The sequence below is a fragment of the Rhinoderma darwinii genome, chromosome 7 (genome assembly GCF_050947455.1).
Source record: "Rhinoderma darwinii isolate aRhiDar2 chromosome 7, aRhiDar2.hap1, whole genome shotgun sequence".
NCBI classification, from domain to species: domain Eukaryota; kingdom Metazoa; phylum Chordata; class Amphibia; order Anura; family Rhinodermatidae; genus Rhinoderma; species Rhinoderma darwinii.
This window is the reverse complement of record NC_134693.1, coordinates 121,701,584-121,728,513: the sequence shown is the minus strand read 5'-3', so window position 1 is coordinate 121,728,513 and position 26,930 is coordinate 121,701,584. Positions and strand designations below refer to the sequence as shown.

At 41.5% G+C, this 26,930-nt stretch overlaps 1 protein-coding gene across 3 annotated transcripts in view; it reads left to right on the top strand.

Moving 5' to 3' along the window:
- ARHGEF3 (Rho guanine nucleotide exchange factor 3) overlaps window positions 1-26,930 on the top strand; it is a 268,161-nt gene that overhangs the window by 224,815 nt on the left and 16,416 nt on the right. For all 3 annotated transcript variants that reach the window (XM_075833917.1, XM_075833918.1, XM_075833920.1), the window contains one exon: window positions 24,252-24,359. In XM_075833917.1, coding sequence (XP_075690032.1) covers window positions 24,252-24,359 — 108 coding nt within the window. The remainder of the gene's footprint in view (window positions 1-24,251; window positions 24,360-26,930) is intronic.

Here is a 26,930-nt window from a genome sequence, read left to right as displayed (position 1 = left end):
AAGCCAGTAGATCTGCCAATATGTCTTGGAAAATGACTAGCTGGACCCATGTATACAGAGATAAAATACAAACTCCACTTTAGATAATGCAATGGATAAAATTTAACCCATAGTACCTTATGTATAAAAACTTGTGCAGTCAAAAAGTGGCGCAGTTGCCTTTGCAATGAAAGAAGTGATCTGCACATTCTGCCTGCCCTATATTTATACAGAAGGGTCTCAGCCATTTTTGGTGGGATCTGCAGACAGTGTATGATGGGCCACATGCAATAGAAAGCTGGCAGACCCTTCCAAAATTGCCTGGATCTGCCAACATGTGTCTATGGCGGGTTTGAGTGCATTAAGGGAGCAATGCTACTGTTTGTAAATCTGGGCCTCGATTTAACAAAAAAGGTCTGTTCAATCACTTGGGCGTAAATATTTATGGTGGACTGTTAGTAAACATGCTCTTTAACTTGGCTTCTTTTTGACTTATTCTTTTCATTCTTCTTAACTAGACTTCCACATTGTTGTTACGTGCTCTGCGTACATTGTGCTGGGAACAATGGTTTGTTATGAATTTGGCTTCTATGCAGATTGTATGTGCAGTTTCCGATGGAGAAGGAGGGTTCTCCCAGATAACCGAGACTTGAAAAACGTTGACCTTTGTTTTCTCAGGCACTTCTAGACATGCAACAGCTGCCAGAATCTCTATGGGATCAACAGGTTTTTCTCAAACTTTGAAGAGACATTTACAGCCAAAAAGGCAGCATTTCAGGTCCAGGGCAGCAGGGTTCATCAAAAGCAGCTTGTGGGATCCCTGTAGGAACATGCTGCAGCATAGTCTTTACCTACTCTAAAATTCAGACTGAGTTGTTTAAAACAAAGAATAATACCTGTAAGTGGCTGCATTAGAGAATTGTCAAGCTTAATCCCCCCTAATGAGTATTAACAAGGGACAATTTCTCCCTTTGCTGATAGCTCTTAGAGACAGTGGTTCCCAATGTTATTACTATAAGAGGACCCCCATAAGAATGTCCACTCCCAGGGAACCCCTATTCACCTTCTCATCTGCAAAGAAACTAGGCATAGGAGCGGGTAAAGCATTCTTTAATCTATACTCTTGCATTGATGTGTTGATGACTTTGCTTGCCACCATGGCAAACATCCCTATGCAGGTTGAAATCAGTTTGCCATCCGTACTGTAAAAGTGACAGTAGGGACTCTCAACAGAAGGGTGCCCCTATTCCCGTTCTCATCTGAAAAGCAACTTGGGTAAAGCATTCTTCAATCTCTATTACCTTGCCAAGATGTGTTGATTATTTTGCTTGCCACCATGCCAATCTCTATGCAGGTTGAATCAGTTTGCCATCCCTACTGTAAAAGTAACAGTACTTGTTGCTGCTGTCATCGGGGGAACATCTGTCCAGGTTCCAAGGAACCCTGAATGGAAAACGCTGAACTAAGAAATGGATGCATAAAATATGTAACTGGTAGAGAGAAGATGACGGCTCAAGGATTTATATTTAAGGGGGATTTTTCTATAGTAGGGGAACATAATAATTCTGCCAGTATCACAGTCATGACTGGTTCCTAGTGATCCCACCCACAAGATGTCTACCTTAAGTAGATACAACCGGCAGATCTATCTGCTCATTACACATCTATGGGCAAAATGAACAACCGGTAATATTTTCCCAGACTCTATCATGATACAAGCAGAATATAAAAATGATATTCAATATTGTGCATTCTTTGGTGTGTTGGTGTATCCGGCACTAAACTGTTGATGAAGCTTTTCGATCTACATGCAGGATGTGTCATTCAACGTTTTTCTCAGAACAGAAAGTTCGGGTTCAGCATTTTCTCCTACATACTCTCCATGCTATTAATAGGGTAATTATAGAGTTATAATCGCTGTGTGGTGTTACTCGCATTACCGGCCTCTGTAGTGTGTTACACAACACATCGTTCGTTACCTCAGGCTTCTTCCTTTATGTCAGAATTATTATTACTCATACACCATGTTCTATTCTACAACGAGATGACGATTTCTAACAGGTGTCTATGCATGGACATCAAATCCTATACCATTAATCAACATAATTAGCAGTTGTTATAAATTCTTCATCGAATTCTTTCCGTGTGAATGTTTTAATTACTTGAAACGGTATATAATTTATTGTATTATCTTCTTAGGTTGGTTATAGGCAGCTCGATTTTTCTGCTTGTCCAATTGGGGAGATATTTACGCCATTCATGTACGTCTGAAAGTTAAGAAATTCCCTTACACTAAGGCCCCATGCACACGAACGTGTTTTTGCGTCCGCAATTCCCCCGAAAATCCACGGGAGAATTGCGGACCCATTCATTTCTATGGGCCCATACACACTATCCGTGTTTTCACGGGTCCCCGCATGTCCGCAAATCCGTGCCGCACAAACTCAGTACATGTATTATTATGGCCCGCAAATTCGATGCGGACATGCCCATAGAAGTCAATGGGCCCGTGGAAAATACGGGTACACCTCCGTGTATCAACCGCAGTTTGCGGATTTGCGGAAGTGTTGCTAGGCGACGACCGGGAATGAGTTCTGTCGTCATCCTGTTTTACCTAGGCTTTTTTTTTTTATCCGCATTTTGCGGATTACATACGGATGAACTGCGGATTACATACGGATGAACTGCGGAGGACATTTCACGGAACACGGTCCTGGAATTTGCGGACCAGAAAAACACTACGGTCGTGTGCATGAGGCCTAAGGCCTCAGGCCTCATGCACCATATTACGCCTCTATACAAGTTCCCTGTGGTGGAAATCTGTAATACATGGCTAAGGCTATTCTATAGAGGTTTCTCGACCTTCACGCTATATTTTCACACGGGACTTTTATAGACAGTCCACGTGTTAAGCTCTAATCACATCTCGTTTTGAGAATCTCCCGACATATACCTCCGAAGAAATGCAGCATCCCACTGTATAGGTATACAGGGCGCTATATCACCCTTATACATCCATGATATAAGAACATAAACCCGTGCGGTATATTTTTTTTTTACTGAGATCCTTTGCATAGGAAAGAGTACTAGACTATGCTTTCATAGACAGTTAAAAAAAAAAAAAGGTATGCTGATGCAGACCAGTCCAGCATATGCCAAAAGGACACTTTTTTGGCATACGCTGGGTGCATAAGGGGCCCATAGACATGTTGTAGGTATATGCCAGGGAATACGTATACCTCCAACATGTAGAGATGTGAACAGAGCCTTACCGCTTAAGAAAAAGTGGCATGTTCAATTTAATGTCATAGATGCAGATTTTCTACTATAGATGTCAATGGAGGCTGAAAATTTTTACCTGTGTATATGGATACGAGAAACCTTCTTTCAGTACAATATAAGTTTAGTGTTCTACTCTTAAACTACACATATATCAATGAGAAGAACAGCATGTACAAATGAGTTATATTACTGTATTTTTCATATAGACATGTGGATGAGGCCTAACATTATATATTTGGCTGTTGTTTTTTACCGCTATAGTAATTTAGCACAAGACAATACCCCCCTATGTTTTCTCCAAGCCGGTATAAATTTCAGGAGTCAGGTAGTCAAAATGCATAGAAATTTGCTGCTGCCTAGGATCAAGCTAGTTCCTTAGTGGTCTAACTGACTTTTAAAATCTGCAGTAGTTTGTTTACACCTGGTTAACACAGCCTTGGGCCTAAATTGAATTAAGCTGCCATATAGTAGCCAAAGACGTCTATGGGGTTATAGTGTACCACCGAATGCCTCCGATTCCTTACACAAGGACTATGGAGCTGTGTGGACTATGAGTGCCCCTGTAAAGAGCCATGTGCATGAGGCCTTAGATGAAATTCTGGATGTAAACTTTTAGTTCATGATTTGTTGATATTGTCTCTGATTATTTTCTCGTAAGGGAACTAGAAATGTATGACTTGAAATCTCCATAATTCTGGTAGACTGGTTCAGGTAAACAGTATGATTTAGAACGGACCTGTAATTTCTCTACGTGGTTGAGACTGGGGTCAGAGTCCTTTGGCAAAATGATTAAGACTGACCTGATTTCACAAGGGACTTCAAACAACGTTCTGCTAATTACTTTCTGGTTACGGATGATCAGAGCGGCTTTTAAGTCAGCAAAGCGTGGTAACACTGGCTGCCAAACTGATAAACTCCCAGCCCCTCCAAATGAACCTTGTAACCTCTCTATTAAGGACAGTGGCCACCCTAAAGTACAAACATCTCAACCATGTTAATTGGATTTAAACAAACCGTGTTATTGCTGAGGTAACATATATTTCCTTTAGGAACTGGACCACTGATTATACAATTAATAAAACCACTGAAAAGTGAGACTTCACCGGTAGTCAACCAGTTTGTAAGCTGTTTCACTCTCTGTAAGGGTGAGGCCCCCTCAGGGTGGCATTGATCCGTCAAATTTCGTGGCCCATAAAATTGTTGTTGACCTGCACGATTTTGCAGGTAACCAGAAGTTGTACCCGCAAGACTGCGTGGCCATTAACAAGCAATTTAAGAACCGTGCCGGTTCAATGCCGCTCCGCGGGGCTTTACCCGATCTGTTTATGGGTGATGTTTTATTGGTTACATACTTGCTAAAATGTGAATGTATAGATTCTTGATCTCCGAACTACTAATCCCAGCATGCCCTGACATCCACAGGTCAGAAACCATTGGTCTAGATCTTTATTATTTCAAGAACATTCTGGGATCCATCTCCCATTCACTTTGTGGGATCAATCTCTGGTGCATGCCAGTAGCTTAGATGAGAAACCCAACCAACAAAACAGCCGGCGCCTGTGTATATTATATGTGGGTGTTATGTTTATTTCTTGTTGTAAAATGTAGAATAGAAAATGTAATATTAAAAATAGAATATACAGGTACTATATAAATAATAATAATTTCTGGATGCGGAGTTCCTGCTGTAATCTCGAATCCTGCAGTCTATCTTGTGTCTACACTAGATAAGTGTTTCAAGAAGGATAATCTTACATTAAGTAATTATTTTCTAAATTGTATTGCTAGGCTATAAAGCACTTTACATGTAATGGCATTACCAGTCAGGAGCCCAGGTCAGATAGCGGTGCTGTGGTTTTAATCAAAAGCTATATTAGAAAGTCAGTGCAACTAAATTGACAAAGTGTGATACTTCTAAAAAACATAAATCGAAAAAGTCGTGAAAAATATCACAGTCCCATACAATGCCATTAGTCCAGTGGAGTCAATAACCTGTAACTTCTGGTGAAAGATTGCACATGTTACATTCATGGGTGGAATCATGGAGTAGTCAGTGGTCCACTATTGCGTCCAAGATCATAGCGCAAACCAAAGTTGTCTTTGTACCCTTACCGTTAACAGTAGCGCCCCCATTTTGGATGCAGCAAAAGTCCATAGCTGTGGAGCCATGGTGATGTTTGGAGGGGGTTCTTTGAAATGAACATGAGTGTGCATGATGGGAATATGAGTCTGTATGTGCTACATCCAGTGCTAGCTCCACAGTATGGATGTTGAATACTCACAATGGCGATTAAATATGCCATCTCTGGGCTGTTAATGTGCTGATCTTAGGTCGGGACTGATAGTATTTTTCTTTACTCCCATATGCACATTTCTGTAGTATATGAGCACTGTGCAGATCAAACCATAACCGTCAATCTGTTTGATTCACCATAAATCACTATAACAAGATGTGGAAATCGAGGCGTAAATTCTGTTGTGGGTAGTGAATTGTTGAACTGATACCATGGGCACAGTTCCCATGCTGAGCCTCTAGATCTAGAAGATAATTCACCTACACGCCCTAACCTTCTTATGCCTTAGGGCGATTGTCGCTTCCTTACTTTTTGGCGTGGCTGCGAGACACAGAATGATCTAGAAGAATTTTAATTGTAAATATCTTCTAGAAGGCATGTGTATATAGTGAACATATTTACAAGGTGTGTAATGGTAGACTTCTAAAAATATTAGAGACTAGAAAATGTACCCGGCGCTGCCCGGGTATAACGTGTCGGTCTGTCTGTCTGTCTGTTTGTGTATTCATTGGATTTGTTCCAATGGTGCCCAGGAGTCTAAACCATGCCCTCATAATTTCTTCGTTTACAGGGAAATTGCTAGTAGCCCTATATAATCCAGCAGTTACACACTGTTTATTTCAATTTTAACTTCCTAAATATCTAACAGCTAAACTGGTAGGAAATGGAGTCATAAGACTGTGACAGAGCCTGTTGATTAGGCTATGGTTGGATCATAATTGAAAACTGCATCATGCATGAAAGCCCACTCATTAGCAAACTGAACATGATGTGCTCTATCAGCTTGCTTTCTGGCCTGGGTTCGGCAGGAGTCTCTGCGCTTCTGAGAGCCACCTGTCTGATCTGTTGCTGAGAGAGCCCGAGTTTGCTGAGGTGTTTCAGCAGCTCGAGCAGCAGTATGACACATTTGATCGGCTTGCAGTTGGGCAAGAGGAGTCTCTGCAGCTAGTAATGTAGCTTTCCTCCTGGCCTTCAGTAATCTGACTGGTTGCTATTAGTAACCGCTCCCCTGTATCTTTCCATCTAGGATTATCTTGTAAAGTGCACTACCTGATACTGCCAGATAAAAAAATATTTACTCTAAAAGTGAATGTCTGTATTCGCTTTTATCGTATTGGATCGTGATCATGTGATAATGGCTGATAACAGAGAACAACAGCAAGGTCGGGACCTTTACGAAAACCTTCCTGAACACCCAATGTACCCATGTGCCAAATTTGGGGTCAAATGGTTCAGGCGTTTGGATGCCTATAGAGGACAAACATTGCCTTTTATAATATAGAATAGCAGAGTTACCCGGCTTCACACTGGTCCATTTGTTTGTTGTTTGTGTGTCTGGTTAAAAACTTAATTTCCTACTGATATAAAGCCAACATATCCAATAAAGTCCAAGTGCAGGGTTCCTTTTTGGAGGCATGACTGGTCTGAAACGGGTTCAATTGATGAGAATGCTGAAATCCACGGGCTTGGTTCTGTTGAGAGATTTCAGCAGCACGGGCAGAAGCCATGCTCTTTATCACAGGAGTCTTTCGTTTAAGTGCAGGGTTCCTTTTTGGAGGCATGACTGGTATGAAAGGGTTTAAATTTATGAGAATGCCCAAATCTAGTATAGGTCCAGTTCGTTTACGGCGAGTAACATGTCGAGTAAAGAAAAATGGCTTTGTTGTTATGGAAACCTTGTCTAAAATTGTGTGTATGTGAATGAGGCTAAGAATGAAGGACTTACGAGCTTCTATTAGCTAATACAGGTCATCTGATATGATATCTAGGTCCTTGATGTGGAAGCCAGTGGTGTCATATTTGCTTTTGTGAATATTTGAGAACGGTAGGTTCTAGAGAGCTGAAACCTGGTCTAAACCTTAGCAAGCGCGTGAGTTTTCTCATGTGCAGATTGGTCCAGTCGTTTGGCCGTCCATAAAGAACATGCAACAGACAACAGAAATTAATTTTTAGAGATATAGAGATGGGGTCCAAAAGTAAAAATTTTAATAGGACACCCAGCTGATTCTGATACACACACCCATCACAGTAGGGCCCAGCACTTGTTTGTTCCCACCACCTGTAGGAAGGAAGGCCAATATGATCATCAGGCCAATTTCCCCTTTTTCTTAGCAAGGTCAAGCAATGAGGAAGCGGGCTGGGTCCAACCTGAGGTAAGACCCCCTCATCCATAATGCCCATATGGACTGTTTCTTTGGTACATTTGCCATTGCTGAAGACTTTGAGCTATAGATTGTTATACTAGTGAAAGTAATTTTTTTTTTTAAATATTTCATTTGAGTTAAAAAATATCTATAATGTTTTTGTGAAAATATTTCTGTATTATTTCTAGCATTCTATGGCACGGGCTTTGTAATTCCCATGTAGCAGGTGAAGGCAGGGCTGGTCTTAGGGGTGTGCGACCAGTGCCTTTGCACGGGGCGCATCATTCCAGCAGATGGAAGGGGGCGCTGCGCTGGCTCCCTTCCCCTGCTTGTTTCAGAAGCACCTGGGCCTGGCGACTCGTCAGTCGGGTTTCCGCCCGGGCGCTTCTTCACTCAGTGGCGTTGCTACCGCTATAGCAGCCATAGCGGCTGCCAGCGGCGACACCAGGAATGAGGGCGCCCGTGCCAGGCCCCCCCATGGGTGGCGGCGCCGCTAGCAGCCACTGCTACAGCGGTAGCGACGGCACTATATCGCTACCGCTGGTATCTCCCTGCTCTGCTGTCTACTAGCGCCACTGTAGCTCCCTGAAGGAGCGGAATCCCCGTGTGGCCGGGGATTCCGCTGCTGGAGCGCTCCCCTTGATTTCTCTATCCATATATGGACAGTGACATCAGAGGAAACTCCTGAAACGGAATCCCCGTCCACAGCGTTGCAGACGCTGTGACCGGGGATTCCACGCCAGGAGAAGTCAATGACGACACAGACGACAGGAGCTTCTCCTGGAGTGGAATCCCTGGTCACAGCGTCGGCAACGCTGTGGACTGGGATTCCGCTTCAGGAGTTTCCCCTGATGTCACTGTCCATATATGGACAGAAATCAAGCGGAGCGCTCCAGGAGCAGAATGCTCGGCCACACGGGGATTCCGCTCCTTCAGGGAGCTACAGTGGCGCTATCTACAGGAAAGGGGGGTTGCTATCTTCAAGTGGACTGTGTGGCTCTACCTACAAGGGAGCTATGGGCTTTGTGGCACTACCAACAAGGGGGCTGTGTGGCACTACCAACAAGGGGGCTGTGTGGCGCTATCTACAAGGGGGCTGTGTGGCGCTATCTACAAAGGGGCTGTGTGGCGCTATCTACAAAGGGGCTGTGTGACGCTATCTACAAGGGGGCTGTGTGACGCTATCTACAAGGGGGCTGTGTGACGCTATCTACAAGGGGGCTGTGTGGCACTACCTACAAGGGGCTGTGTGGCACTACCTACAAGGGGCTGTGTGGCACTACCTACAAGGGGCTACAAGGGGCTGTGTGGCACTATCTACAGGGGGAATCTGAGTGGTGAGCTTATGGTATTTTTACTGTGAATGGGGGCTGTTGGTAATTTTACTGTGAGTGGGGTTTGATGGTCATTTTACCGTGAGTGGAGGGCTGATGGTGATTTTACTGAGAGTGGGGGGGGGGGGCTGATGGTAATTTTACTGTGAGTGCGGGGCTGATGGTCTTCAAGTGGTTTCCACCTCTGACCTCCAATTGAAGTTAATAGGAGGCAGAAAATACCTGTGGCGCCCGTTTGGAGCTTTCTTGCCTGCGTCTTTTGCATTAGCTACAATGGCTTAAGAAAAAACGCAAAAAAAAAAAAGCCAAACAACGCTTTTTAGCCATTTTCTGTCTTTCTCGGAACAATTTTTTGTACAGGTGCCCTGAGGAAATGTTACTTTTCCAGTGCTGCCTCGAGTCCATAAAGGTTGGGAAACTCTTTACTAGGCTACAGGATCACGACAAAGCCTACGCAAGGATCCCGTCGTGGGAATAGGGCTTAGGTGAGTACAATTTTTGTTTTTGTTTGGCGGCACTGTCTACAAGGGGGAGGTGGGGGGGGGGCTGTATGGCACGATCTACAAGGAGGAGGTAGGGGATTATGGCACTGTCTACAGGGAGTCTGTATGGCAAAATCTACAGGGTGGCACTATACTGTGTGGTGGCCACTAAGCGGACATTATACTGTGTAAGGTTACTACAGGGGGCATAATAATGTGGGCACAATTAGAGGACAAAATACTGTGTCCTTGAAGGGGTTGTAATCTATTATTAAATATTATTATTATACTGTATGGGGGCATTATAAATTTTTTATGGGGCATTTTTTTTAATGATGGGGTTGGGGCGCCGAAAGATCATTTCGCACAGGGCGCCATCTATCCTAAGGCCGGCCCTGGGTGAAGGAATAGGGAAGGATTTTCATGTCGGCACCTTTCTGGTCGTATAGTTCTTGTTTCCATACAACAAAACATACTCAAATGTTTACTTGGAAACCTTAGTGGATTTTTTTTTTTTATCAAACTCCAAAGGTTGATTCATTGTCTTACACATTTACACAAGAAACACGTTCTTTCTACTTTATGATCTATGAGGAATTAACCAGAGATATCCTAAGTGTAAGTTTAGGTACACCTATATTATGTATGTTTCCCTGTAAAAACAATCTAATAGTTGCTACTTTGTAGATATATATATATAACAAGAACGGGTTTCATAACTCCCTGCTGTGATTGATAGTATCCCCTTTACTTGCTGTTTTGTGTGGTTTTGGATTTCTGTCAAGTTATGAGTCTACACTCTTACATTTCTGTGAATTTCGGGGCCAGTTTTGCCAGTAGCAGACTAATACTTTATTAGGGTTTTTGGCAGGAAGCCATAGAAAATGTTGACTTACCTCTCCGAATGCTGAATGTATTTGATATCTTGTAGGTTAAATTCAGACTAATATGCTGGCAACATGTAACATCTGTGAATAATATTGTTCCGTTTGATATCTTTGACCCTCGTGTGATTTGGGGGTAATAGTTTTGTCATAAATTACTGGAAAATGTGAGTTTTCTGGCAGCAGGAAGTTCAGATTTTCATCAAATGTTCTTGAAGATTGAAGAAAAAAAACGAAACAACTAGAATTTGCATACGTTTAAAGCCCCAGCTCACGTTTTCCTCCACTGCGCGGAAAGTCTCTACGTGCCATCTGCAGCTGCGTTACATGTTCCAAAATTCACACCTACCAGTAGGGTATGACCTGCATGGAAGAAACAATGTGGATAATTTAAAGCGGTTGTATGAGATTAGAAAAAATGGCTGCCTACTACCAGAAACAGCGCCACTCTTTCATGGGTTATGTCTGGTATTCAAGTGAATGCAATTGAGCTGCAATACCACACACAGCCCATGGACAAGAGTGGTGCTGCTCTTCGATCTGAAAGCAATTTACTACTTGGGTTACAAATTGGAGTTGATTATTGTATTTCGGGGTGGAACTGCTGTCTATGTAGTTTACCTCTTTCAGAGAGAAAACCCGATCAATGACATCTGAATTCGCGTTCTTCAGTCCGTTCTCCTGAGGATGCATTATGGCTACCATATGCTCTATCCTCATCTTCACATATAAATATCTACAGATACTCACTGTCCCCACAACTCAGACTCCGACTGTGGCCCCAGGCAAGAAGCATAAATATAAAGACCTTCTTCTCCATACAGACACTGACTCACAAACCGTTTAAAACCACTTCAAAACTCGCACTGTTCTTACTTCTGGGACGTGTGTGGAGCTTTTAGAAGTTGTATTTAAAGCACCCGCAAATGTTCAGTAAGGGCGGGTTCACACATGGCGGAATTTCACTTAAATTCCGCTGCGGACACTCCGCAGCGTTAATCCGCAGCGGAGCCGTTTCTCCATTGACTTTCACTTTAATTTAGCAGTGTTCGTTTACACGATGCGTACAATTCCGCTGCGGAGCATAGGCTGCGGAGCGGAATTTGGTGTCCGCAGCATGCTCTGTCTGTTGCGGAGCAGTGGCGGACTCATGGCGGAATTTCTCCATTGACTTCAATGGAGATTCAAAGTTCCGCAATGAAGTCCGCAGCTGTCATGCACATGTCATGTGTGCTGCGGATGCGTCTTGCTTTTTTAACTTGACATTTCTTCATTCTGGCTGGACCTATGTATTTCTAGGTCTACAGCCAGACTGAGGAAGTCAATGGGGCTCCCGTAATGACGGGAGCGTTGCTAGGAGACGTCAGTAAATAGTCACTGTCCAGGGTGCTGAAAGAGTTAAGCGATCGGCAGTAACTGTTTCTGCACCCGGGACAGTGACTACCGATCCCAATATACATGTATCTGTAAAAAAAAATGAAGTTCGTACTTACCGAGAACTCCCTGCGTCTGTCTCCAGTCCGGCCTCCCAGGATGACGTTTCAGTGTAAGTGACGGCTGCAGCCAATCACAGGCCAAGCACAGGCTGCAGCGGTCACATGGACTGGCGCGTCATCCAGGGAGGTCGGGCTGGATGCCGAAGGAGGGACGCGTCATAAAGACAACGGGCGGTAAGTATGAATTTCTTTTACTTTCACTAGGGAAAGTGCTGTCCCTTCTCTCTATCCTGCACTGATAGGGAGAAGGGAAGCACTTTTCCCGCAGTCCGCAGCAGCTAGTCCGCATCAATTTTCTGCACATTTTGTGCAGATCCGCAGCCGTAATCCGCAACCCGGATTAGGTGCGGCATTGATGCGGACAGTTGCGGAGGAATTCCGATATGTGTGGTCATGCCCTAACTCTCTGTAGCGAAAATAATGTGATCTGTTGGTAGCAAAAGGTTTATTTGTTGTCAGTCAAAACTCACTTGCCCATAAATGAACACCGTAGCCTTGCAAAATGATATACGTATTGAAAGGTGTTAGATCTAATGTGACCTTAACACATCCTTTTTTGTTATTTTAAGAGGACCTTTCCGGTCTCCGGTCTGTTGTAGTGAATACTTGTATTCCCCATGAAATTACAATGCTTCAACATATTTTCTTACAACTCTACATTGTACCGTTCCTCTGTTATTCCTCCTGGAAATGTATGAATAAATTTGCAACTGGGCGTTTCCATTCCCTTTTATCAGTAGGGTGTGTCTCTACACAATCTAAAAAGGTCACGACAGAATGGACAGTTTCACACAATGTAGAGATACACCCCTTTGTCAAGGGAATGGTAAGGCCAAGTTGTCAATTTATTCATACATTTCCAGGAGGAATAAGAGAGGAACAGAAAAACAGCGTTCTAAGAAAAGATGTTCCAGAATTATTGTTTCATGGGAAATACAAGTATTTACTAAAAAAGACATGTTCGTAAGTTTTATTTCAGTACTTAGTCTAGAGCTTCATAGTGACATGAAGTTGCACAAGTCATGGCACTGTTGCAGTCCCAGCTCATGCTACCTTGCAACTATTGCAAAAATGTAACTGACTTTATGTTGTCTTGTAACTTTAGGCGAGGGCTACACCAAGACTTTTTGTAGCGCTACTGATTTATTTAACTCATGAGTGACAGCTACAGTCCACAAGATTACATGTAACTCAATGTATTCATTTGGACTGTAGCTGTAGACCAATAGTTAAAATCAATCAGCGGCACTACAAAAAGTATAGGTGTAGCTCTGGCCCTACCTTAGGGTAGCAATCTTTAATCTTTATTAGAAGACAGGTTGAGTCCAGTTCTCTATTTTTCATTCTAAACGGTTCACACATTGACCTTCATTTCGTGTAGTGACTGCGCCCAATAAACTCTGCACCATCATTTGCTCTGCAGTAAGAGGTGACCTTCATCTGCTGACCACTGCAGATGAAGCAAAACTATTTTGCAATCTTGACAGCTGGAGGAGCATAAAGTACAAAGTAGAAAGGTGGACTATTGTATCGCACCTGGTCCAAGACACTGATTTCTTGGTTAATGTTATCCAGGTCACCGACTCTTGTATTCCCAGCACAATAGGAGTGGGTTTGAATGTAGCTCGTATTTCTTTAGGAGGCCAAATCAAACTTGACTTTCAGTGGAGTGTGCTCTCCAGCCGAGTGTGGTAATGAAGGGTCTGTGGGTGGTCTGCTGCGGAGAAACAGAATAGAACGCTAATCAATACTATGAGAAAACAACTTAACATGACCTGACAGCCCGAAATATTCCCTTTATTCAAAACCATTAGGACCTATGGATCAAACACTAAAATCCCTGCAACTAAAATACAGTCCAGTAGTAAATGAGTGGAGGAGTTTTTTTCTGGTCTTAGATAACTGTGCAATAAAGGTGAAGTAAAATGAATACTCAGGAATTATACAAAAATATTACAGGTTTTAGAAGAGATGGTCTCTGCTTTTCTTTTGTTATTTCAGAAACAGCGCCATTCCTGCTCATAGGCTGTGTCTGGTATTGCAACTCACTTGAATGGGGCTGACCTTCAATACCAGACACTGCCATTGGACAAGAGTGGTGCTATTTCTGAGGACATAAACACCATTTTTTTTCTAATCTTGGACACCCCTTTTAAACTTTTTTTTTGCTTTTAGATTGAGGCTACATAGTTCTAAATACAATATCCGTTTTTAAATGCTGTGGACATACATTCTGTAACCATGTAATGGGTCTTATGGGATCTAGAAATCCTGCAAGACTACTCCTGCAATCCATCTACAAACTCAGTAGTCTGCAACCTGAGGCAACGTGTGTCTTGACAGCCGCAGGGAGTTGTAAGTTCACCACCAATGGTAAGGCACAGGTTTCCTTCCTAGTGACGTCCCGCCGTCAGTACTCCGTACTAAGATCAGTAATAAAAATTCATGCTGGAGCCTAATGCACATGGCCGTGGTGTTTTTGTGGTCCGCAAGGCCACGGATCTGCTGTCGGTATTTGAGGTCCATTTGTCCGCAAAAAAACTTTCGTAGTGCATCCGTGTGTCATCAGTATATACGGATCTGCAAAAAAAAAAGGGAAGACTGGAATTCACCAGTTTGTCCCAACCCTGAGTAGGTCACATAATCCACAAATACGGACAATAAAATGTCATGTCCTGAGTTATTGCGGCCCCACACGGATCCGTGAACATCGCGGTCGTGTGGATGGGACCACATAAATTAATGAGTCCGTGTGCTATCCGCAAAATTGCGGATAGCACACAGACAAAAAAACACGGTTGTGTACACTAGGCCTAAGAGATCGTAAAATCACACATGGAAGTTTGACTTTATTTACTCTTGATAAGCAAAGCGTTCACCTACAGTTTGAAATGGAGAAACATTGGATTTGCTAAGTGTTTCTATCTTATTTCCAGTAGTCATTTTCCATTATTGTCTAATCGAGCTGAAAGTCAATGACGATCATGATATAAAATTCGAAAAAATTAGAAGAATGGATAGACTTGAGAAAAAGCAAATAAAAGGGACATTATCCCTGTGCTACATCTGTTGAACACCCTGACTCACAGCAGTAACAGATGTTTTTTACTGATCATGGTCCCCATTCACAGATCTTCTTCTCAGCTGGAAACTGCACAATGTACAAATCCTAAAAGTTTTCATTCAGACCAAAGTGTCCTGATTTAAGAAAAGAGACTCAAGTGATACCAGCAGTTTATTACTCTCGTGAAACTACAATCCTAGCATGCTGAAATTGGAATTCGTAGAACAGCTGGAGATCTGTAGGTTTTACATACCAGTTCTTATGGCGGTGATCTCCAATCTTTGGCTCGCCATCTGTTGTTAAGCTACAACTCTCAGCATGCCCCGATAGCCGTTAGCTGTCAAGGCATGCTGGGAGTTGTAGTTTTATAACAGCTGGAGAACCACAGATTTGAGATCACTGCATTAAGGGTTGCCGTATGGTCAGAATCTACTTGACAATTATATATTTATACAGCACCTATATATCTTGCAAAGAGAATGCAATGTCTAAAGGCCCTTTTACAGACAACAAGACATCGTTGATCGGCGCTTGTTTGCCCTATTACACGGAGCTATGGATGGGGACGAGCGGTCGTTACTCTGATCGCTCGTCCCTGTACGTCATCAGGTCGGCAGTGCGTCTCCTGTTTACACAGGGAGATGTGCTGCCGACAACGATAATATTTAACTTTTTTAAAACAATACGATCAGCAGATGATTAAGCGTTTGCTCGTCCATCTGCTGATCACTGCCCTGTTTACACAGGGAAATTATCAGCAACGAGTGTTATATGAACGCATGTCTTCCTGGAAAATCGCCCAGTGTAAGAACCCCTTAATTTACCTCTCTCAAGCGTAAACAATCTAAGGTCAAGCCAGCTAACCTAAACACATTTTTGGAAAGGAAACAGAGGAAGAAAATGCAAACTCTATTGTGTCCATGTTTTCCTGGGCAAACCTAAGGCCCCAGTGGAACAGGTCGGCAGTGCCAGCCCTAAGGGTATATTCACATGCAGCAGATTTGTTGGACCGAAAATTCGTTCCATACATCTGAATGGGGTTGTTTCTGCAGCATCCGCATGGATTTCTGTAAGCCGCATTCAGGCAAAAAGGTGCTGACAGTCAGCAGCGAATGGTCTAAATTGCCCTTTTTTGGCCGTCTAAAGTCACTGGTGTATGGGTAGCTTAAGCTGCTTACTAGATGCACAGTGCCAGAATCTTTTCTCGTATACAGTGCTGTGAAAAAGTATTTGCCCCCATCTTCTATTTTTCACATTTGTCATGTGAATCTTTCAGATCATCAAACTACTTTTAATATTAGACCAAGACAACCCAAGTAAACACAAAATGCTGTAGTTAACTGCTTTATAGAAGGAAAAATGCTGTTCCGCCCTACCTGGCCCTATGTGAAAAAGTAATTGCCCCTTTGATTATAAATCAGCCAGTTAACCAAATTCAATTGAAAATTGGGTTAAATTTCACTAGACACATCCTGGCATGAATACTGCCAGACCTGTTGAATCTAAACATCACTTTTAATAGACGCTATCTGGCAATGTGAAGTGGCTAGAGGTCTAAAAAGCAGCACATGATGCCACGTTCTAGATTCGAATACAGATGCCAAACAAAGTCATTGAAATCTACTGGTTTGGAAAGGGTTACAAAGCCATTGTTAAAGGGAATGTGTTGCCAGCAAAACATGTTTTTTTTAATTAAACATTTAGTGTGTAGGTGATTAAACATTGTTCACATTTTTTTATTTTTTTTCACGAGTCAGGAAATATTTTAAATTAGATTCTAATTTATAATATTTCCCAGTGCTGGTCACTAGATGGAGCTATTCCCAAAATTGCAGCATTGCATGTGGTAAAGCAACCACATTGCTTTTTGCTGCAAAATTGGGAAAAAAGCACTCGCTCTAGTGAGCTCTGAGAATCCCCCCCCTCCTTTATCCTGGCTAGTGCCGGGATAAACGAGGGGATTGAACGGTCTAACCTCCTACACTGTGTGTCGCCATTTTTTGAGCTAACACACAGTGTAGTAGGTTTACATACAGTAGTAAACACACACAAACACGAACATACATAGAAATCTCTTACCTGCTCCTGCCGCCGCGGCTCCCTCCGGCCTGTCCGCTCCATCTGCTGCCGCTGGTCCAAGTGCACAAGTCCGGAAGCCGCGACCGGAAGTAGTAATCTTACTGTCCGGCCGCGACTTCCGGTCCACAGGAAAATGGCGCCGGACGGCGCGCATTTCAAATTGGACTGTGTGGGAGCGGCGCATGCGCAGTTCCCACACAGACGGCGTACACAGAAGTGGATGGGACGGGACCCGTTTGCAGTCCCTATGGGACTGTGGCTGCCGTATTCCATGTCTGTATGTGTCGTTAATCGACACATACAGAAATGGAAAAAAAAATGGCAGCCCCCATAGGGAAGAAAAAGTGTAAAAATAAGAAAAAGTAACACACAAACACACAAATTAATCCAAACGTTTTTAATAAAGCACTAACATCTTTAACATATTTAAAAAAAAATTGTGATGACACTGTTCCTTTAAGGCTCTGGGACTCCAACGAACCCCAGTGACAGCCGTTATCCACATACGGAGAAAGCTTCAAATAGTGGAGAACTTTCCCAGGAGGGGCTGGCCTACCAAAATTTCCCCATGAGCACATCAGCGATTCATCCAGGAGGTCACAAAAGAATTCAGACGAACATCTAAAGAACTGCAGGCCTCATGAGCCTTAGTCAAGGTCAATATATCTGATTTCACAATAAGAAAGTGACATCTATGGTAGAGTAGCAAGCCACTGCTGACGAAAAAGAATACAAAGGCTCATCTCACAGTTGCCAAAAAACATCTAGATGACTACCAAGACCTTTGGGATAATATTCTGTGGACAGATGAGCCAAAGGTGGAACTTTTTGGAAGACATGGGTCTCGTTACATCTGACGCAAAGCTAACACTGCATTCTACCATAAGAATACCATACCAACAGTCAAACATGGTGGTGGTAGTGTGATGGTCTGGGGATACTTTGCTTCTGCAGGACCTACACGACTTGTGATAATTGATGGAACCACGAATTCTGCTCTCTATCAGAAAATTCTGAAGGAGAATGTCCGCCCATCAGTTTGTGACCTTAAGCTCAAGCACAGTTGGGTTATGCAGCAGGACAACGATCCGAAGCCCCCAAACAAGTCCACCACTGAATGGCTCAAAAGAAACAAAATTACGTTTTTGGAGTGGCCAAGTCAAAGTCCTGACCTGAATCCCATTAAGATGCTGTGGCAAGACCTTAAACGGGCAGTTCATGCTCGGAAACCCTCCAATTAAGCCGAATTAAGACAATTCTGCAAATAAGGGTGGGTGGCACAACCAGTTATTCGGTTTAGGCGGACAATTATCATTATCATCAATAAATGTAAGGATCATTTAAAAGCTGCATTTTGTGTTTAGTTGTGTTTGTCTTTATCTTATATTAAAATTATCTGAATGATCTGAAACATTTTGAGACAAATGACTAAAAATAGGAGAAATCCGATGAGGGGCAAATACTTTTTCACAGCACTGTGCTTTCCAAATTGAGTATTTTTGAAAACATATTTATATATTTTCTACCAAGTGCGTAATCATTCAATTGCCGGAATTCTCATTAATCAGCGTTCTACAAGAATACCCACAGCACGGTATAGTACACGACACTCCCATTATGTTATTTATCTTGATGCTAAATACTTTCCTCCTTAAATATATTTTATCACCTGCCAAACCTGCTTGTACTTTAGAAGCTAAATCTCCACCAGATGTGATTACCTCTGTAGAGTTTGCACAGTATGATGGTCTTTTTGTCTTGCTGTTTGTATATACCTTGCCACACAAAGCACGACGTGCTCACAGAATACAAATCTTAACTTGTTTAAAGACTACCCCGACTTTCCTTGGTTACACCGGTTCAGGTGTCTGCAATATATTAACAGCTGCTTTGTACCTAATCTCGCTTATTTGCAGAGCTAATTTGCTTCCTTGTAACTCTGACAAGTTCTTCAGTTTGACATCCTATTCGTAAACAGTATCAAACAAACCAGCATCCAAAACAATCCACCACATTATCGCGGGCAGATTGACTGCTGTAGGCCGCCATGTAGTGAATAGGCAACATTAAGGACCACAGATCCCTGGATCACTCAGAACTTTGAGTAACCCTTTCAAAAGACTCACAAATCTGTATTCTATTAAATAGATTTACCATAATAACTGTTTTTTGGGTTGAAAATGTCTTGCAATGTAATTATTATGTTGAAGGGGTTGGTACAAAAAAATCAACATTTATCACCTATCCACAGGGTATGTGATAAACGTCTGATCACTTCTGGCCCCACCGCTGGGACCCAATGATCACTAGTCCCCTCACTGCACGACCGCCATGAAGAGTAGTATGAATGGAGCATGCGCTGTACTCGGTGATCTGTCTCTTAGACTCTGAATGGAGCGGGAGCTTATTATGGTTGTTGACATGAGGCCTAATAATGAGTACCTAGTGGATGTATCTATACCTACTAAAAAGCCCTCAAATGTGCCAATCGAAGCAAAAAAACGAGTGCAAAAAAAAAATGCAAATAGACCGCGTCGCTCGTCAAAAATCCTTCTTGGCTTGTTAGAAGAGACAATAGAGCTTACAGATGGGCACTACCCTAACCTCCTCTTGGAAGCAGGCAGTGATTAGAGCAAGTCTAATCTGTTAATCTGATGATCAACAATGTTAGGTCAATCGGTGCTCGTTTAGCTCCATTTACATGGAGCAATGGTAGGATAGCATGGGGACGAACAATCGTTAATACAATCATTCGTCCTCAAAAAATTTTGCATCTCATCGGCAGCACATACCGTTTACATGGGGAGATGTGCTGCTGACAAGTGACCCTTTTTTTGTCCGCATAAAAGATGTGATCAGTAGACGAATGTTTGCTCGTTCATAAACTGATCGCTGCTGTCTGGGCAATGATCGGGAATGAGCATTCCTACGAGCGCTCGTTCGCCCGATCATTGGCACGTGTAAAACGGTCTTAAATCTTGTGAACCCCCTTGTCTCTTCTGATAGGCTTCACCAGAAATTGCAGAGTAAGTCCTTTAGAATTGGGTATTTTATTAATTTAGCTTTTAATTGGACATTTTATTATTTAAAGTAACACTAGATAGCATTTATTGTGATAATGTAGAATTTCATGGAAGTTGTTTCTTTAGTGTCTTGTTATGACTGGTATGCGTGTAGTATCAATCGAAAAATTTGATAAACGTTGTCCTCTTTTTCTTTTGTGAACTCTGAAGAGAATACAGGGAAGGAAGATTGGAGTTACTATACATACTTAGGGTTGTCTCCTGATTTATTCCTGTCTTGATAGGTCCCTATAGACCTTGAAATTCCCCGGACAATGGACTAACGACTTGTAGTGTACTTGAAAATTCTCTGCTACACATGCCAGTTGACAATAGACGGAGAGGGCTCTGATGTGACTCTTGTACCATTGTTAGGGCATTGGTTAGAGCAACTTACGTTTTTCAGGAGAGGAAATATCAGATCAAACTTAATGTTCCTTTGAAGATAAAATGCCGTCTGCATCAGAATGACACAAAAGGGAACGAGACGTGGGACTACATTCTTCTGACGATGTAGGCAAAGGCTGCTGTATGGAGTCGGGATGAGATACAGGAACTTCCTGTCCAATGAACCGAAAATCAAACAATGTTTTGTTTGTGTTTTGAATATAAAAGCATCTTGTGTTTTTTCTAGTGCATTTCCTTTATTGCACATTCCCAGCCCATTGTTCTCTTCCAGTAAGAGAACATGCTTGTGGAGATCACTTTCATCTCAGACAAGATACCAGGGTCTAATCTGGAATGATTTCAGATTTTGCCTGATTTCTCATTCTGTATTTGTTCTATATACATTCTATACTGGTCCTATTTATATTCTCTATACATTCTATACTGGTTCTATATATATTCTATACTGGTTCTATATATATTCCATACTGGTTCTATATACACTATACTGGTTCTATATATATTCTAGAAACATTCTATACTGGTTCTATATACGCTATATCCTGGTTCTATATATATTCTACATACATTCTATACTGGTTCTATATATATTCAATATATTCTATACTGGTCAAATATATATTCAATATATTCTATACTGGTTCTATACATATTCTATATACATTCTATACTGGTTCTATATATATTCTATATACATTCTATACTGGTTCTCTATACATTCTATATTTCTACATTTACTTGCCCTATGCCTTTACTCACAGTTGATTTATAATGTGCAAAACTACAAAACTGAAATCCAGTGCAGCCTTCCATGGTGTGTCTACAACAGAACAATAGTCTAACACAAGAATTTGCAATGAGGAGCCTAAGAAATGTATTATATTGGACAAAATAATTAGTCAAAAATATGATGTCTCATATGAAACGTTAACGAAAGGTCCCGAATAAATCGAACAGAAAAAAAATCTGCGTGCCTCTGTATCAAATCCAAGACACACAGTAGGGGCCATAAACTTCCATGGGTGCCCTATTAAAGCTCTGTACAACTTGGAGACCATGAGATCTAAAAGAGGTCTAAATTGTGGCTCTCTTGAAAAAATAAGATAGGAAGAACGGATATGGGAAAAACAAAGAGCAAAATATGGCACTCGGTTCGAGGGATAAAATGAATGAATATCTTTATTCAGTATAATTAGTAAAAAAAAATCAGAATTAACTAAGTTATATACAAAAAATAGAACACAAGATAACCAGTGAAAAATTGGTAAAAAAAAAAAGTCCGCTCATGGACGTGCAGATCCAAATAGTTGTATATCAGAGCAAAATACATTCACTAAGTAAAGTACACAGGCAGATTCAAGTGCCAAAATTCGCAAGATATTGCACAGTCCCACTCACTTGCTATATAATAGATTCATGAAGAAGATGCAACAGCCTTCAATAAGGCACGCTGTAACATGCAGATATTGCACAGTCCCGTCACATTAGTTATACGGACATGCATTCACTTTTTGATCAAGACACAAATGGGCAGTGGTACAGACACATAGATGTAAATGTGATGAATTGACTAGTATTCATTTTTGGTTGTGTAGATACATGAATTACTCTATCATTAGTGGAATGTAATTTTTTGGTCTAGGCATGTAATGTCGCCTTTTTTTGTAGGATAATCTGATGTTAATAATGATTTTTTTAACTAATTATAATGAAAAAAGATATGAATTTATTGTATCCTTCTACCTTGGTTTTCCCCATTTCCCTATGTTATTATGCTTTTTAAGGGGGGGGTACCATACGGTCTTCTTACACAGCCTGATGTGGGCTGTGTAAACGAGCTCCGATCAACGTCGGCAGCACATTTCCCTGTTTACACAGGTAGACGTGCTGCCGACAACGATAATATTTTAGGCTGCATAAACGATGCAATTAGCCGATCAACAAGACAGCTCGTTCATCGGTGCTCGTTTGTTCCTTTCACAAGGAGCTAGTATGGGGACGAATGCTCATTACTACGATCATTTGTCCACATACATTTCTATCGACAACAATATTTTCGGCATTTAAAATAATACAATCAGCCGATGAACAAGCGTTGGCACATTCATTAGCTGATCGTTGCCCTGTTTATACAGGGCAATGATCGGGAACGAGTGTTCTGTGAATGCTCATTTGCCCGATTAATTGGCCCGTGTAAAAGGGCCTTTACTGTACTGTTTTAAGAGGGTTTTTTTAGATCATTGTTTTGCTCTCTTGAATAACCAAGACCACAGATGTAGATTCTAAAGTCCTCAACTCAGTTTTGACTCCTAGTCAAACAATGTACAATGTGCTTTTAAAGTTTTTTTTTTTTCATCTATACAAAAGAATACAGAGTCTGAAGCCAATTTATATCAAACTGTATAACAACTTTATTTAAATATACAAAACAACAAACATGTTAAAAAGGTATATGACAGGAGAAACTCTATGTATAATAAACACAGAAAAACACCAAGAGAACCAGAAATTGAAATGTCAATCCCTATTGTATGGGCAACTGCAAGGATAACACTTGTATGGAGTATCAGTAATCTAAATCTATATAAGTGCTCATTAGTATGCGGGACATGCAACGTCCAGCAATAAAGTGTTGTAATAGAGAAATAGATGTAGACCATGCATTAAATAAGCATTAGATAAGTAAAGTGTTCTTACCCATAAAGGTGATCTCTGGTGCACCTGGTGATCTATGTGTGCGCCCCGACACGCGTTTCGCAGTATCCGCTTCCTCCCCTTGAGGAAGTGGATACTGCGAAACGCGCGTCGGGGCGCACACATAGATCACCAGAGATCACCTTTATGGGTAAGAACACTTTACTTATCTAATGCTTATTTAATGCATGGTCTACATCTATTTCTCTATTACAACACTTTATTGCTGGACGTTGCATGTCCCGCATACTAATGAGCACTTGTATGGAGTATCAGTAATCTAAATCTATATAGGTGTTACCCTTGCAGTTGCCCATACAATAGGGATTGACATTTCAATTTCTGGTTCTCTTGGTGTTTTTCTGTGTTTATTATACATAGAGTTTCTCCTGTCATATACCTTTTTAACATGTTTGTTGTTTTATATATTTAAATAAAGTTGTTATACAGTTTGATATAAATTGGCTTCAGACTCTGTATTCTTTTGTATAGATGTATTTATTATAGAGTTGTCTAATCATTATAGAAGGGAGGATGTTCTTTTGGAACAGTACCTAGCCCAGTATTACTCTTGTATCTGGAGGTTATTAATTACAATTTTATAGTTTTTTGCCTGATATTATCAGGTTTTGTATACCATTAGGTGGTAGTGCATATCGGATCATTTCATTAACACAAAAATAAACAACACTTCTTACCCTTTCACTTCCTTGCCATGCCTTCTCTGTTTTCTTCATTCCCTCCTCCTCCCTGACACCTTTCTTACATCTCCATTGTCTTTTAATGTCACCTTGCCTCCCCTTGACATTAAATTAACATAATAGCAAAAGAAAAATCTTCTTGCTTAACGAAACAATGTATATGGACAACCTAGTTGTGCCAAAAGTAATATGTACGTACGTGAGCTCTCGGGAAATGTTTCATTTTGCTTGTACTAATGTCACTTTTATATTTACATTATTTGTTTTTTGTTGTCTCTGTTCATTTTAGGCATTTTGTTCACTTTGAATATGGTCAGTAATGTGTTGCTTCCTCTTCTTTCTTCATAGGAGCCAAGTACTAAACGGGTCAAACCACTTTCAAGGGTCACATCACTTGCGAATCTCATTCCTCCAGTGCGGGCAACTCCTTTAAAGCGATTCAGCCAGTCACTGCAGGTTAGTGAGATTTGTTGTTATCTATCTCCTTAGCTATATGGAGTGTTGAACAATACTGTATCCAATGTAATCTTGCAAAGCACCAGTGTTTAGTATGGTATTTTACATAGCGGAACATGAACTGGATGTTAGACACAGAGGAAAGCAGCCAAATAATTTCACTTTTCTAAAAGAAAGGGCAAATATTGTAAATACTACATGTGATAGGTTTTCTGTTCACAACAGGGCTTCTCCAGATGGGCCCTTACATAAACCTTACAATGATATATTATCATATACACTAACATTCCATTAATCTGGCACCTGATGGTCCTGAAATCATGATAATCTGGCATGGCACGAAATAGTTTGATGCTAGATTATCATAACACTAACTGGTAGTTCAAGGGAAGGAGGGGTCCGGCAGATTTGTATGAAATTTATCTGTTCAGTACCCATGCCTAGGTTATAGGGGTTCTCCGAGACTTTAAAGGGGTTGTCACAGGACCGATCACCAGTATATAATCAGTGCTGGTCAGACACCTGCACCGATCGGCTGCTCTGGGCACCGGATGTTATGCACGGTATGCAGTGTTCAGTGCCAAAAGCAGATGGCTCCGTACTTTGTATAGCAGTCGTGCTGCAGAAATTTGCTTCTATTTACTTGAATAGGAGCAGAGCTGCACTACTGCAGCACGGCCGCTATACTGTGACAGGAGCCATCTGCTTCCGGCACGGACATCTGGTGCCCGGAGGCAGCCGGAGCAGCTGATAGGTTCGGGGCGTTGGGCCCCCACCTATCATATACTGATGATCTATCCTGTGAATAGGTCATCAGTATGAAAAACGGTCCTCTGGCTGGACAACCCTTTTAATGCTTGTGCATGGGGCGCATTGACATCTGTGTCATAGGTCTGTAGATTATTCTTATATAGTGGTGGTCCTGAGGATTCAGGATTATCGGAATTTTACTGTAAATAAATGGGTATAGATAAATGTTCAGAAGTGACCTGCTTACCCAGATATACCGTAATTGTACATGTAACGTACACTGAATTAATGAAAAGTATCTATAGTGGAGTATTTTATAATATTCGCTGGAATAAGTACTGTCCTAGTACAACGCCCTTTTAATGGTATAATACATGTATCACAAGAAAACTTAAAAGGATAAATGAGCATGAGCTGTTTTATTAAAAGCTGTAAATATAAAAATGGTACCTCTATTATTTTGGGATTAAAACTTTCCCTTCAAGTTCTAACCAGTTACAGAAGTTATAAGTTTACATTTAAAAACATAATATCAATTCTTGAACCAAGATTTCATGAAATAATATCAGGAGTGAGACTTTGTGATGTCTCCATAGGTGTTTGGATGCAGCTGAAGAGCCTATAGCTTTGTGTAGGACAAGTACAAGTTCTCCAGACACTGGGCTACAGTTCAGCTGTGACATACTATGAGTTGTGTGCATACAGGGACCCTTCTGTCCTCCATATAGTTGTGGGCTACATACAATGGCGGCATTTACAGACCGGCTGCAAGTTACTGAAGTCGTCTCAGCATTTCATCTACTAAGCAGCATATAGCGTGACTGGAACAGAAAATAGTGTACAGTCACTGGTCTGGAAAGATCCCACCTTGGCAGCCAACAGCCTCCTTGTATAACGTCGGGGGACAGACGTGTAATACTTTGCAGAAGCTTGCCGGTACTGAAGAGGTCAAGGAAAATATGTCTCAGGTCTGAAAGAAAGACTTTAATAGTTACAGTTGTGGTCACCAATGTGGAAAGTAAATTATGTTTTGGCTAAACTTTTCTCAGAGGCCAGAGCTTCACTTTTGTGGCTTAAACAGCTGTTTCCTTCTCTAAATGCTTCAACTGTTTTACCCTAAATTCATTGGCTTTTTAAGATCCATTTACAAGTTCACAGAATTGAGAATTATCAAAACCGAGTGATCCATGGGATACTGTTATTTAAGGACAGAGACATTTAGAGTAAGCGGAGGACAGAAGTATTGGAGACGTATAACAACCTAAACAGGACCGAAGTCAACAAATAGTTTACAAAGCCTGACTCATAAAGTGACTAGCATAAATAATATAGTGGAAAAATATATGAAATCTCTCTTCTAGAGATAATGCTGACAAGTATGAGCTCCAGGCGTCCGTTAATTCCACTTTCTATATCAGCGAGTCTGTATCCTCCAAAGAAAAAAAACACATATTCTAAAACTTGCTGAGATGGTGGCTTGACTGAGGTCCAAAAAAACTTTACAGGTCACATTAATAGTAATGCCCTTAAAGGGGTTGTCTCATAAATACAACCTGTGTCCATATGCATTATAGATATGCATACAGAGGGGCCCCCCTTTATTAGCCAGTATGGGTAGCTGTAAACGACGACTCCAACTCTGTTGGACCTAGCCTGACAATGTGTTGCATAGTCGCCCATTCATTTGAATGGTTGGCAAGTAATACATTTCCCTTGTAGCAGTTGAAATGTATGGCTGAACAAAATTTCACCGGTGGTAACAGCTTAGGGTTCCTGGTATCGGACCTGCACGATCAGCTGATGAGTTGAGAAGGGGTTTTC